The sequence below is a fragment of the Nematolebias whitei genome, chromosome 12, assembly GCF_014905685.2.
Source record: "Nematolebias whitei isolate Nwh7 chromosome 12, NemWhi1, whole genome shotgun sequence".
In the NCBI taxonomy this organism is placed as follows: domain Eukaryota; kingdom Metazoa; phylum Chordata; class Actinopteri; order Cyprinodontiformes; family Rivulidae; genus Nematolebias; species Nematolebias whitei.
Window position 1 is genome coordinate 42,334,611 of NC_056509.1, and position 14,811 is coordinate 42,349,421.

The 14,811-nt window shown below is 40.9% G+C and overlaps 1 protein-coding gene across 1 annotated transcript in view; it reads left to right on the plus strand.

The window, feature by feature from the left end:
- The first annotated feature begins 1,861 nt into the window (after positions 1-1,861).
- The window catches only part of jag2b (jagged canonical Notch ligand 2b), an 81,472-nt gene continuing 68,522 nt past the window's right edge, over positions 1,862-14,811 (plus strand). Inside the window, exons 1-2 of the mRNA XM_037685928.1 lie at positions 1,862-2,199; positions 4,365-4,682. Of these exons, the coding sequence (XP_037541856.1) occupies positions 2,131-2,199; positions 4,365-4,682 (387 nt within the window). The 5' untranslated portion in view covers positions 1,862-2,130. The remainder of the gene's footprint in view (positions 2,200-4,364; positions 4,683-14,811) is intronic.

The window sequence follows — 14,811 nt, forward strand, 5'->3', positions numbered from 1 at the left end:
AACGATGCAGAACATATCAAAGACTTCAAGAAATCAAACTTTAGCTTTCCTCCACAGCTGAAGGTTCTGACTAATGAGCTAATGGTGTTCAGCTGAGCTGGACTGAGCCAACCCAGAGCTGAGGAGACGATGGTGACAAGTGAGACATTTACTTCTATTATCAATTTTTAAATTTGTTGTTATAATCAGAATCCATAAAGACAACTAGATTAACGGATGACTTGGTGTTGTTGTGTTTAATATGTATAAAAACACACACTGGATGAAAAATATCTGTCATGTCAGCCATTGGCTTCCCCGATTTCTAAATAAATGTCTAAAAACACAAATTAACACCCACAGTTCAACCCTCCTGCTGCCCTCGAGCCAAAATGACCCACAAGGCCCCAGTTTAAGAAACTGGGGAGCAGCAGCTGCAGCTCAGACCATTGAGCAAAGTGCTGCACACCGATTAAAGAGTAACACACAAGAATTCAAAACAAACAAAAATAAAACAACAAAATCATAAAAATGATCAAAATCTTGATCTGCATTAAAATGTGTTTCTTGACTCTGTTTATGAACAGGCAGCGCGGGTCACCCCTGGACCTCCTTTTAGTCTCTGGGACCACCAGGAACTGATCCACCGACTTGAGCGGGTGTGAGGGCACAGGAGCAGGTCTGATGAAACCATGAAGACGCATAAAACTAAAGACAAAAAGCTTTAAAATCAACCCGGACAGCGCTTTGTTTACGCTGAGCGCCTACCCGCATTTCAGGATTGTTTGTCAATAAATCTGGGAAACTTCTGCAGGAAGCTTTTTCAAACTGAACCATTTGTTGAGGTTCAGGGATACATTTAATTTCCTGTCAACATGAGGGACGAGGCTAACGACTGGGCCCCTCCGGGCTGCGTCTAGTTCAAGTCCACCTCTGCTTTGCAGTCTGTTTAAGTCAGTGGTCTTCAAGCTGCGGCTCTGGAGCCACACGTGGCCCCTCTGAGGTGACTACTTTGACAAAAAAAGGTTTTTTTTGTTTGTTTTCTTGACAGCGAGAAATGGTAATCGTAGCAATCCACATTTTTGCAATATACGCTGGAAGTGTCTGCAGCAGAATGACACTTAAAGTAAAAGTATGTTTGGAACCCAGTTTATTTTTTAAACAGTATTTAGTAAACATTAGTAGACACAACATCACATCAGAATCAGCAAAAAAATGCTTCAAGTTTTCACTAAAATGGATTTAAGGATGGCGATCGGCTAGTTCAGCGTCTCACTTTATACAACTTTTTGAAAAAAAAAAAACATAATTTCTTTGTTCTTTTTTTGCCAACACACTCAAAGAAATATTAAAAACATAATTAATAAAAGGTCACAATGCCAGAAAAAATTAGTAAATTCATAAAAAAGTACAGTCCGGTAGATTATGTGGCTCGATATGAACCATAATTGCTCGGAGAGACGGTAAGAAACGTGTCTTTTATTGGTAAATGTTGCATTGTCTGTTTTTAAATAACTCGACTGGAAAGTTTTGTAAAAGTAAAGACAATGGAGTTAAATAAAATTAAAAAAGGCATTTAAATTTGATTTTTTTTTTTAAATTCAGACTACATACATTTAAAATAAGTAGTTTATGCTGGATGAACATGTTAATAAATAGTGTTTTTCATCAGGCACGTCAGGTGAAACAGTGATTTTTATAAACTGAGGGTTAGATGAAGCAGAATTAAAGTTTTCTGAAGAAGAGGAGGTGATTTTACTATCGCCCGCCCCCTTAAATCCGATTGGCTAAACCGTTTACGCAGCTCGATTTCTTATTGGTCTGCGGAGCTGCCAATCACAGCAGACGTCCTCTCCTCAGGCTGCGGCGGCGCGACGGCACATCTCAGTTGCTGTGTGGCGAGATTGGACGGAGGGACACTCCTGACTGTGCGTGGAAACCATCACACCCGCCTGCACCCGCGCACACACACACGCGCACGCACGCAGCGCCTGCCTCGCTGAAATCCGGACCCCGCATGTGAACGTTTTGGATGTCAGGAGAGGAGGAACTGGTCGCCGGGTCCGCGCGGCTCTTCGTCTTTTTTTTTTTTTTTTTTTTTAATTTTCTTCTTCTCTCCTCCCTCTCATGTCACTCTAATTAATCTGAGACATGTGGAATCGCAGCAGGATTAGGAGTCTCCTCCCGGTACTGAGCCTGCTGTTGACGCTATGGACGGAGGTAAGAAGCTAATTCTCTGTAACATGAAATAATTTCTCCATTAAAGCTCATTTATTTCTCCCTCCTCACGCCGCGGATCAAAGTTGGTGGGCGGAGGCTGCACGTCGGCGGCAGCTCGAGCGATTAATCGATTAATTGGACAACCCGCGATTGATTCCGATCATTTGGTTTGAGTTTAGAGTCCCTTTTGGGGGGAAATGAGGCCTCGGATATGAATAAAAAATAAATCCTGCAGGAGGTTCACCTGAGGCGCAAAAGTTGCTGTGGAGCAGTGGCGTAGCCAGGGAGGAGTGGACAGGTGGGCCTGATTGAAAGGGTGGCGGTGGGGGGCACCCCCAGATTTCACAGAGCTTCCATTTTAAGCGTTTTATTCTTATAAATCTGTTATTTAAAGTTGTGATTCACAAACTTTTTTTTTTTTTAAGTTACAAGCGTAACCTTGTCCAGGAGGTTTATCTTAAAATAAAAATAAACTTTTGCAAAATCCTGCAAACTTTTCAAGTATGGTAAAATACGCGAGCGGGGTCGGTAAATTCAGCTGATTCCAGCCGAGCGGGCCTGGAGTTGGTAACGAGTTTTATCGCTTTTATTATCCGCTGATGATGTCTTCGTTTCGACTAAAACATGTTTGCAAGAAAAATCTCTGTCAGTTGTCTCCGTAAAACGCTGCGTCTTCAACCGTCACAGTGGTGCAGCGCTTGGAGCTGTTGCCTCGCGCTGAAAAGGTCACGGGTTTGCCTCCCAGCCTGATTAGGTTCTCCTCGTGCACACGTGAGTTTGATCCAGGCACTTTGGTTTCCTCCCACAGACCCGTCACGCTGGGTTCACTGGTAACTCTAAATTGTATGAGAGTGAATGTCTGTGTCCCTGTGATGGACTGGAGACCTGTCCAGGGCGTCCCCTTCCTCTCGCACAGGCAGCTGGAGATGAACACCAGCTTCCTGCAACCCAAAACAGGGAAGCGAGTAAAAAATGTAAAGCTGAATAAAGGTGTTTTTAAATGTTAAAGTGTGACGGATGACCCTCAAAATTTTAAAGATGCTTCAATACTGAAGACGGACGAGGGCAGATTCTGATTGGCTGAGCCACATCCTGTGAAACTGAACCTGGTTCTGGTTCTGCTGGAGGTTTCTTCCTGTTGAGAGGGTCTTTTCTTCCCACTGTCACCAACACGCTGCCCAGGATGGAGCGCTGAGGCTCGATTCCTTTGAAATCTCACTAATTGGCTTTTCTAACATACTTAAATGTATCGAGTTAAAATTGAGTTTTATAAATTGGATTATCTACAAAGGTGAAAAATTAAAGTAATTGTATTTTAAAGTTCAAGATTCTGAGTAAGTTGATGATAAATTAAACACAATGTAGGGAAAACATGTAACATTCTGCACAAATTGATATAATCTCAAGATTTAAAAAAAAGATATTCTCATTAAAGTTGCAGAAAACATATATTTTTTTAATGAATGTTCTAAATTATCCAATGGTCAGAATGAATACCGAGTAAATTTTATTACCGGACTCTAAATAAACATTTATTTATTTTTAAAATTGGGGTTTTTGAGGTCGATTGATTTTTTTTTTTTTTTTTTTTTTTTTTTCTTCGTCAGTATATATTTTATTTATTTAACAAAATATAACAATAAATATATACTCAACAATCCTTAGAGGAATTTGTACACTTTTTAAAAATAGTTAAATTAAGAGCGTTCTTGTTTAAAAACAAAAATTGGGAGCTGTTTGACGTAGTTGATTCTTTATTTTCCTAATTATTATTTGATTACTGGTAGTTGTGTACGGCACAGCTGAAGACTATTATAAATTTTAACTTGTTTATTTCGACTGATAAATCACTACCTCCAATTTACATGATTACAGTTGAAGTGTCTTTTTATTTATTATTTTACACAAATGCTAAGAAAGAACAAATAAAATGTAAGCTGTTAGGCTGGTGGCCATGGCCCTTCCAGGCCCCCCTTTTAGCTACGCCCCTGCTTTTTCATGAACATCTCTAAGAAAATCGCTTTTAAACGGCTTTCGATTTTACTTGGATTGAAACGGCAAAAATATGAACAATTATTGTTCAGAACAAAACATATCAGCTTTAAACTGACCTGCGTCCTTTTTGTTTGTTTGTTTGTTTGTTTGTTTGGACGTGTCTCTCCCAGGTGTCCCAGTCGACGGGCTACTTCGAGCTGCAGCTGATCTCCGTGGAGAACATCAACGGCGAGCGGGCGGACGGGGAGTGCTGCGACGGCGCCCGGAGCTCCCCGGACCTGCGCTGCACCCGGGACGAGTGCGACACCTACCTCCGAGCGTGCCTGAAGGAGTACCAGGTGGAGGTCACCACCGGCGGCCCGTGCAGCTTCGGAGCCGGGTCCACGCAGGTCCTGGGCGGAAATTCGTTTTCTTTCAAGTCCAAGAACAACGCCAACAAAATCGACGATGCCGGCAAGATTGTGATCCCCTTCCAGTTTGCGTGGCCGGTGAGTTTGGTTTGTTTCTTCAGACGAATGTGGACGCCTGAAATGTTCTGCGGAGCGTTTGTTCGGTCCAAACCCACCTGCTCCGATGGCACTTTGAGTAAACCGGTTCTGTCGTTGCAGCGTTTCCACTTTTTAAATGAATCCCGCTGCAGCGTGAAGCAATGAAACCTCAGCCCGGACTGCAGCAACAGAAGAATGAACCAAATGAGGAAAAGTTGCAGATGTTTTTATTTTCTAAAGATGCACTCGACCTTAAATTAAAGGCTCATATTAGTGTTGTTTTTTTTTTAAACCTTTATCTATAGAGGTAGTCTCATCGAGTCTCAGAGACCTGTTTGGGAGCAGATGGTGGAGGTTAGGAGCCTTGCTCAAGGGCCCAGAGTGTGGAGGCAGGTGTGGGCGTTTCACCTTTTCCCACATTTTGATGCCGGTTCGTTGTGTTTAGGATGACTCTCGGCTACTACCACACCAAAGTTTAGCTCGTGAGCCATTCCTGTGTTGGCTGATGTCACATGTGGTGGCCATCTTGAATTGGCTGTTTTTTTTGTTGAGGTTCACAGAAATCTTCCAAATGATTCATGAGATATTTTACTAACAGAGCCGTCTTTAACGGTTAATGTCGCACTTTGTGTTGTGTTTGGAGTATGTGTAGGGGATGACTGTCAGCTACTACCACAAGAACGAGCTAAAGCCACGTTTGTGCTCGCATTTGTTCAGCTGTGTCGGCCATGTTGATTCGGGTTCATGTCGCATGTTAATCACATGTTCAAGATGTTTAGCTCATTCCACGAACAGCTAAACACAGACGTGGCTAAAAACATCTCGCCTTCGGCGGCGGGTGATAATGTTTGTGCTCAGACGCTAACTGACTGCGCGCTTCACCCGGATCCGGTCGCGGCGCTGGTGTTCTGCAGTGAGGACTGGTTCTGTTCCAGTCCTCCTGCAGGAGTAACGAAGGGCAACTCTTTAAAACGCAGATCCCGGTGAGGAGGAACTACGTTTGGATGAACCGCAGCCAATAAACAGCCGAAGACGACTGGAAGTGTGTTCTAACAAGACGCGCGCTTAAGTTTTTATGTTCCATGCAAATCAGGCCCAAACTGACAGGCTGTCGCAGGTGTGAGAGAATGATGGTGGGGGGTTGAGGAGGAGGAGGAGGAGGAGGACCAGGAGGAGAGGGCTCCTGCTTCAATTAATTCCCTCTGAAAATGATGAATGGGTGACATTATCCCATGAGCTTGAATTATGTGTTCAGCTGAAGTGAACGATGCCTGCAGGCTGTGGTTCTGAGTGTGTTTCTGCCTGGTTTTGACACCTCCTCCTCCTCCTCCTCCTCCTCCTCTCCTCCTGCTGAGGGTGCCAGGTGGCCCCTGGTGGCCCCTTCAGGGCGTGTGACGGCTGATGAGTGATAGCTGGTGAAATAGGCACATAAAAAAAAAGATTTTTGGAAAATGACAAAATGTAAGTTATCTTGTTTTCATTCCTGCATCGGCGGCTTTTAAAGCATTTATTCTGATTTACACTGAGATGAATTAAAAATAAACAATTTATTGGGATTTGAATCAGCCGAGAGGCGATGATGATTTTTTTTCTCCTCCCTGGTCTTATAAAACAAACGGGTTTAAATAATTTACCACTAACTTCTTGTTAGCTGAACATCGTTTAGATGAAGAAACTCTTTAATCAAAGCCTTGTCATTATTGTCTGTTAGCAAAATATTTCATGAACCACTGGACGCTGAGCTACAATTTGCAGCACGTACGCCAACAGATCTTGTGAGATGGCACGTGTTTACATTTGATGATGTCATTTTGCAACATGAGTTCTTAGTTTAACCCCTTGACTTGAAAGGTGGAGGGTGATGTGCAGATATTTAAGAATTTAATTTATGCGGCTTCTTATTGAATAGCTGCACTCATCAGATTTGTTATGCTGATTTGGATTTTAACAGAAATTCCTTTTTTTTTTTAAATTTTTTATTATGACACCTTTGCAATCTTGGTCTATAGACCCATTTATCAGTTCACTAAAACAAGAAATAGATTTAAAACGAGTTTTTCCAATTTTATTAAGGTTTGTACTCAGTTTATCACTTTTTTTTACTTTTGATTCATCCGTTTCTGAACATTTAGTTTGTGAAATCCTAACAGTTCAGAAAATCCTCTTTTTATTTTTATTTCTTTTTTAAATCTAATGAGATGTTTGTAGCATGACTTGTTAAATTCATGTATTTGCTTTTCATCACGTCGGGGCCCCCTGCCGCTTCTCTCAGCAGACACAAATCACATTTAGTTCCCACAGCTGCCTTTTGCAAACATTTTTCAAGCTTTGTGGGGGGAAATGGCAAAGGTGTGATTTCACACACTAAAGGCCACGTTTGAAGGAGACCGGCTGTTTAGAGTTTAACCACCTGAGCTCACGGTTCCTTTGGATTTCTGTGGATTAACTGCACGGGTCACATCACACGGAGAATGGAGCTCGGAGAGGCTCTTGTTTGGCTCCTTGACGGACACCTCGAGGCAGAGGTGAAGAGGGCCTTTCTGCTGTGTTCTCCTGCTAAGTGCTCCAGCTGATAACGGCGCACTATTCTCGTGCCAGATGTCACTACAATCTTGCGGGGGTCGCCGGCCGCGGCGTTGTTGCTGTCCTCGCTGAAGAGACAAAGATGCAGTGTGCTGTCGGCTGTGTCATCTGGCCGGCTGCCCACTCCGAGCTCCGCTGAAACCACTGAGGGGAGGGTGGGCTCGTCATTCGCCCTAAACCACCAGCAAACATAAACTTGGTACATTGTAATGTATGTGACTATTAAACTGATTTTTATTTATGAGCCAAAAACAAACTGGCTTCATAAATTGGCCGTCGGCAGCCCTGATTTATATACGCCCGTCAAAGACGGACATTATGGTGTCGTCGACGTACGTCTGCAAACTTTCTCTTGTCCTGCCCACGACTTCGTATCTGCTCAAGGTGATTTATTGAAATTTCATGCACCCATCCATTATCATTCATTCAACCTTTATTTATACACGTTAATCCCATTGAGCCTCGAGGACTCATTTACAAGAGAGACCTGAATTTTAACAAAGTGATGACAACAGTGGACGACAGCAACAATAGGCAATCCTAAAGGATTCGTACAAATTTATTTTTTTAACAAGTGAAAATAAAATGGTAATTAAAAAGCATAATTAAAAGGAAAAAGTAGCCAAAAAAAACCCAGCTAGATTATGAGGCGAATGTAGAAAACTAAAAACAGGAACATGTCTGCATTGGTTTTTCCCATGAACTTAACAGATGTTTAAAGTTACTTGGAGAGGTCAAGGTCGAGAGCTTCAAATCTTTTTGTAAGAAATTCCAGGAAACAGGAGCGGAGTATGAGAAGGCCCTTCTGTCTAGTTCAGTCCTCATTGAGGGAACACTGCAGGTAATAATGTCCTGAGAGTGCACGCTGTAGCTGCACTCACGCAGAGACATGTAGGAGGAGATGAATGAAGGCAGCAGACCAAGAAGTGGTTTAAAGATGAAAATATACCAGTGGGAGAGTCTGCGTGAAGTTAATGATGTCTAGTTAACCAGTGAATACTGGGTGCAGTGGTGGGTACGATAATCACAGCCAGTTATGAATCTTAGTGCACCATGATAGACAGCATCCAACATCTGCAGGGTTCTTGTAGGAGCATTCATGTAAATAATGTCACTGTAATCAATGGAAGGAAAGTCACAGTTGCAAGATGTTTCCTAGCATTCAGAGTTGAACAGGATCTATTTCAGGGAGAAAAAAACCCCCAGTAACTTTCAGTTTCCTTACTAGGTTTTCCACGTGAAGCTTAAGAGCGATGCGAGTCTACCAAGATACCCAAATATTTGTAGGAATTGACAAACTCAACAGGGACACCATTTGAAGATAAAATCAGGTTTTGTTAGCGTTTAGGACAAGTTTGAGATGGAACAAATCTGATTGGATGTCAAAAGCAGATTGCAAAAGCTGAAAATCCTTTTCAACCGTTTTAGCTCTGCAATAAACAACTGCGTCATCAGCATAGAAATGTAAAGATGCATCAGGGATGCTCTGACCTACATTACCTATGCAAATTGTAAATAGGGTGAGTCCTAAGACTGAGCCTTGTGGTACACCATTGTTGACTGTTAAATAACTGGAGGAAGTACCATTATGTTGAACACATTGCCTCCGATCTGAAAGATGGAGAACCAACCAATGGTGTGATCTGAGAAACTGATTTCTGAGAGCTTATGACACAAGATGTTCTGATCCACAGTGTCAAAAGCTTTAGACAGGTCTAAGAGAAGTGCAGCACAATCCTTAGCATCCAGTGCTTCAACAACGTCATTAAGAACCTTCAGTGAAGCAGTGGTTGTGCTGTTGTTTCCAGAAACCAGATTGGAGAGGTAAGATGTTAGAATAGTCCAAATACTTTTTGATTTGAGAGTTTATCAGTTTTTCTAGAACCTTGGCTAAAATACAGAGTTTAGAGATTGTTCGACAATTGTTCAGTGAGGTGGGGTCACCTCTCTTCAGCAAAGGTAGAACAAAGGCTGTTTTTTTTTTTTTTCACTACATGGAGTGGTGTACAAGTTTAATTGCCTCAAGGTCATAAATCAAGGTCAAAGTTAAAACAAGGTCTTTGCTTGTTGCTGTATGTTTGTCCACAGGCGTATAATGTGCCGTATGCAGTACTCCTGTTAAAAATGATCATTCCTCATTAAAAAAAAACAGAATACTTTCTTTCCGTGACCATCTTCCTTTCAGAAATGGCCGCCTTTTTGATGAAGCCTCCTCCTTCATCAGTTTTGTCATCACATCACTGTGGCGTAGTTGCTTAAGGTAGTTTTTTTTAATTTTCCTGATCTGCTGTGATTCATTCTTTGGAAATTGACCAATAATTCCTCAGCTCTGGGTTGTCGGCGTACCAATGGAAAGTCTTGTGTCTCTGGAAGGCTGAGACTAACTCCCGAGTAGTGGCAGTCGTGGCGGCACCGCTAGATGCAGAATACACAAATTGGTTGATACAATTATTTAATAGTGTAGTAATATCCACTGGGGACAGTAGCATCTATGCACAAGTACTCTGAAGTATTTTTTACATCTAATGGCTTGTTTAGGAAAAAAAAGTGTTTTTTGAGTGATTATTGCCTGAAACTTTTCTTGTTCGATAGACAATTCCAGGAATGGCTTTACCTCGCTCAGGTTTACAGATATTGACATAAAACTGGGTATATATGTAATACCCATTCCCATCACATACTCAAAGTGCTAGCAGATTGTGAAAGCTCTTCAGCATCATTTATTAGTCAACTCTCGTCAGCCCAGTTTCTTACAAACCAGTGGATGGATTTTAAAGAAACTCAAGGTAATCACTAACTACAATCCAATCTACAACTTAACTTTTCGAGCCTACACGTTTAAAAAAGGCCACCACAGCTAATCAACCTTAGCATAACACTAAATTGTTAGAACTTGTATAATTTTACAGATTGCAGATTGCTCATTTAAATTTGAGTTTGAATTGCTTATATTGTTACATCCTCGCTCTTTTATTTATTTTTATTTGAATTTTTCATTATTCCAAGGGCATCCATTTTCTGACCCAGTCTTTAAAGGGCTCGTAAAATAAAGCACACTTGGTAATGCTGCTCTAGACTTGAGAGTGTAAACAATCTTAAGAAATGTAATTGCCAAAATCTCATTATTCTGGTTTAACTGATCAGCTGACCCAACTTCAGTGGACTCCGTGGACGTAACGTCCAACATTAGCTTGGTTCAGTCCAGCTGACAAAGTTAAGGTCTTGTTTGTTCTGTCTGATTGGATTGAGTTTCCATTTTGTCTGCTGGCGCTGCCTGTGCACTTCAGGAAAATGAATGGATGAATGGAGGCCGTCCAGCTGCATCAGCCGGACGTCCGTTTGACGTGAGCCTGCCTGTAACCGTATCTTCTTTGGACTTGGATAATGTATCAGACCTCCATTCTCACAATGCTAGTAACTGGATGCATGTAGTCAGCCAGAACAACAACAAGCTGTCGGTTAATTTAGACGTTACAGTTTAACAGTTGGGACTATTTCTTTGCAGTTACTGTATATGGGGATTTACTAGAACGGCACAACCTTTGACATGTCTTTTAGTACAGATGGAGAATGTCTGAGCTGGGCTTGTCTGTTCATGCACTCTGGAGTGTAATTAGTCCCACACAGTTAATCATCTCAACATTGGAGGGCATCGAGTGTCTCCTCCACATTTTACCTGCTTCCTAACCTAAACAGACTTCTTGGAAAATTTCTTGAACCAAACCCAAGCAATTTGGTAATGCACATACTATACTTTTTTCATACTAATTTTGCATTCCTATTGAGCTATATTTTAGTTTAAATGTAAAACAAGAACTTGACTGATTTTATCTTTTGGAATGAAAGCTGTGATTTAAAGTTTGAGTTCCTGTTTTTGTTTACGACGTATGAGATGAGGAAGCATATTCTGATATATTTTCATAGTAACGCTTGAGGGCAGCTGTGGGTGAGTGGTTAGAGCAGTCGTCCTCCACTGCGAGAGCTTGTAGTTCGATTCCACCAGCAGTCGCATGCCGAAGTGTCCCTGGGCAAGACACTGAACCCCTCATTGCCTCCGATGTGTGTCCCATTGGTGTATGAATGTGATAAAGCGCTGATTATGTTTTTTTATACTGTAGATCTAGTGGAGTGCTATACGAATAGGTAAATGAGGACACCAATTGTAGTGTAAACTGCTATTTTGACGAGATAGAAAGGCGCTATATAAGGACAGTCCATTTTAAGTCTCACTGATGTAAAAACATTTTTGTGAACGTAGCATTGGGAAGATATGACAAGTTTCATTGTTGGTTCATTAGTTTATTTGAGTTGGTGGATTTTTTTTGAACAGAAGTCGATGGCTATCATGCTAATTTTCACCTGAAAAATGAGCCGAGTAGCAGTTAGCTTGACTTATTTACGCTATCGGTGAAAAGTTAGCACAGGAGACGAGCTTACATCTTTTCTAATATCTCAGGTGAAGGTTGGCATAGAAAAATTATGCTAACAGCTACTTGGCTTGTCTCATCTATACTACTTAGTCAAAAGTTAGCGTAGAGGAGTTAAACCTCTAAATGCTACTTAGCTTGACTTCTCTGTGCTAGCTTTGTAAAAATGTTAGCCTAGCATGAAGTTATTTTGCTTCTGTTCTATGCTAACTTCTTAGCTGAAAGTTAGCATAGAGGAGTCAAGCTAACTACTTAAACTATATTTCTTTATGCTAACTTACGAGTCAAAATATGGCATAGATGAATTAAATTACTACTCAGCTTCTTTCTTCTATGCTAACTTCTTAGGTGAAGGTTAGCATAGAAGAATTATGCTAACAGCTACTTGGCTTGTCTCATGTATATTACTTAGTCAAAAGTTAGCGTAGAGGAGTTAAACTTCTAAATGCTACTTAGCTTGACTTCTCTCTGCTAGCTTTGTAAAAATGTTAGCCTAGCATGAAGTCATGCTGCTTCTCTGTTCTATGCTAACTTCTTAGCTGAAAGTTAGCATAGAGGAGTCAAGCTAACTACTTAAACTATATTTCTTTATGCTAACTTACCAGTCAGAATATGGCATAGATGAATTAAATTACTACTCGGCTTCTTTCTTCTATGCTAACTTCGTAGGTGAAGGTTAGCATAGAAGAATTATGCTAACAGCTACTTGGCTTGTCTCATCTATACTACTTAGTCAAAAGTTAGCGTAGAGGAGTTAAACCTCTAAATGCTACTTGGCTTGACTTCTCTCTGCTAACTTGGTAAAAAATGTTAGCCTATAGGAGTTTAACCGCTACTCAGCTTGACTTCTTTATGCTAACTTACCAGTCAGAAGTTAGCATAGAGGAGTTAAACTGCTATTCAGCTTCTCTCTTCTATGCTAACATAACAGGCGAAGGTTAGCATAGAGGAGTTATGCTAACTGCTACTCGGAGCAGGGCTAGTTTTAAGAGTACACATTTACCATAAAAAATAGCCAAGCTCAAAACTTTCACAATAGGAGCTATAAACTGCACTAATCAAATTTTCACAAAGAAGACACCGACTACTTTTAGTTAATCTACAGATATCTCTTGGGTAAAAGAAGGAAACGATTCCTTTAGCTCCTGTCGTTTTCTGTACTTTATATCCGCCCTCCTTACAGTTTCTTCTGCTCTACCTGAGGGTGCAGTTATGTTTTGGATGCTCGGAGCCAGAGGCTAATGCAGGCTGTCATGGTTGGCCACACCTGATACGGAGCTCGTCAGAGCTGTTGCTAGGAGACGGCTGCATAGGCTTCTAGTAAACAATTATCCTCCCTCCCTGACTCGCTCCCCCCCGCCCCCATCCTCCTCTGGGCCCAGCGCTGCAGCGTGGCCAGCCGCTTGCACGAGTCTCACCTGTGTTTTTGGCTCAGCTCTGTATTGATTATGCATTTAGCCGGCCACGGTGAAATAACAGTCTGTTAGGAGAGGTCGCTTTTTCCAGAAGGGACGAGTGAGATGTTCCTGTTTGCGTTTGAAGTTTTCATCCTACAGCTTTACTTTGTTCTCTTTGTAAAATGCTACAAACCTTTCACTTTTCTGTTTTTGCCAAATTTCAACCTGAACAGCACACTTCAATAATTAGTTTATATCTTTGTTTCACTTTGTCTTGGTTATCTGAAAATGCTATATTTTGGACTGTGAGCTAATTGGGGGAGGAGTCAAATCTAAATTGCATTAAAAGGTGTTAAATTGTTAAGCGTCTCAATACTTTTGCAGACGGCTGTATTGTAGCTGTAGAATTTAGTTTTATGTTTTGAATAATTTTGTTTAGGAGTGTTACTCAAAAATGTGGACAGTTGTCCCAGTGGTCAGACTTGAATCACGATGGACGAACTTCAACTGAAACGGTTGATCTGTATCCACAATATTATTTGTTTGTTCTTCAAAGCGCTTTATTACTTTAGGCAGTTTTTTTGTTTGTAACTTCTAAAGGAAAAATATTTAAACTTATTATTTGTGTCTTTATCTCCAGTGTTGACGGTCCTTTCTGAATGAATTTGAACCCAATATGCTTAAAACAGCCCATTCCGAACAAAACTGCAAAAACTTGTGAATAAAACTGATTCAGTCTTTTTCCATCAGGCTTTTGACATTTTAAGGGACTTTGTGTTTAAGCTCTTGAGCTTTCGTATGAACTTTTAGGACCATAAACCTAATCCATCATGCATGAAATTAATACAACTTGTTTGTTGTAGTTATAGAAGTTGTGACAGCTCAATTATTAATTTCTGTACCGTTTATTTATTTTAACTTTTGTCAATAATTACTTTTTTTTTTTTTTGCCCAGATGTCAGAACACTGAAGTAGTAAAGCTCTGACGAGGCTTTTAAGATAAAAACTACCATATTTTTCGGACAACAAGGCGCACCAGGTCTGGATTCAAATAGTTGAAGTAAATTAATTCTTATTATATGATACATTTATGCGCAGTACCAAAAATGCCAATTGGCAAAAGGTTATGTCTGAGGAAGCCAGCAGATTGTGTTGAACCTCCACCTTTGAAAGACATTTTTAACAGGAAGCAACCTCCAGCAGAACCAGGGTCAGGATGGGTGGTCGTCTGCCTTGACTGGTTTTGGTTCCAGAGGACGGGAAAGACACAGAGTGACTGGTCTAGATGTGGTTTCTAGAAGAAAAATGATGGAAAACACGAGTTATTGATGGCAAAACTGCAGCAGTGAAGAAATGAAGTGTTTGCCCTCCAGCTGTCTAAGACTAAAGGATGGCTCAGGAAACCTAAGCCAAACCAAGCTTAACTATAGGATTTACAAGAAGGCAAAATCTTAAACCTACTTTTAGAAGTAGACACAGTGACAGCCTCACTGAATAAAGATGGCAGTTTCTTCCACAATAGTCTGATTTTTAACCTCCCAAGACCCGAACTCTTGCATATGTGAGTGCCAGGTGGTTAAGATCAGTCTCATTTTACTTCTAGAAACTTTAGGAACCACAAGTAAACCTTTTTATCTGAAAGTAAAGTTCTCTGTTAGGATAATGTGGAACGATAAAATCTTTAACAGAAGATGCATTTCAGTTGTCTGGTTACTTCTAGAA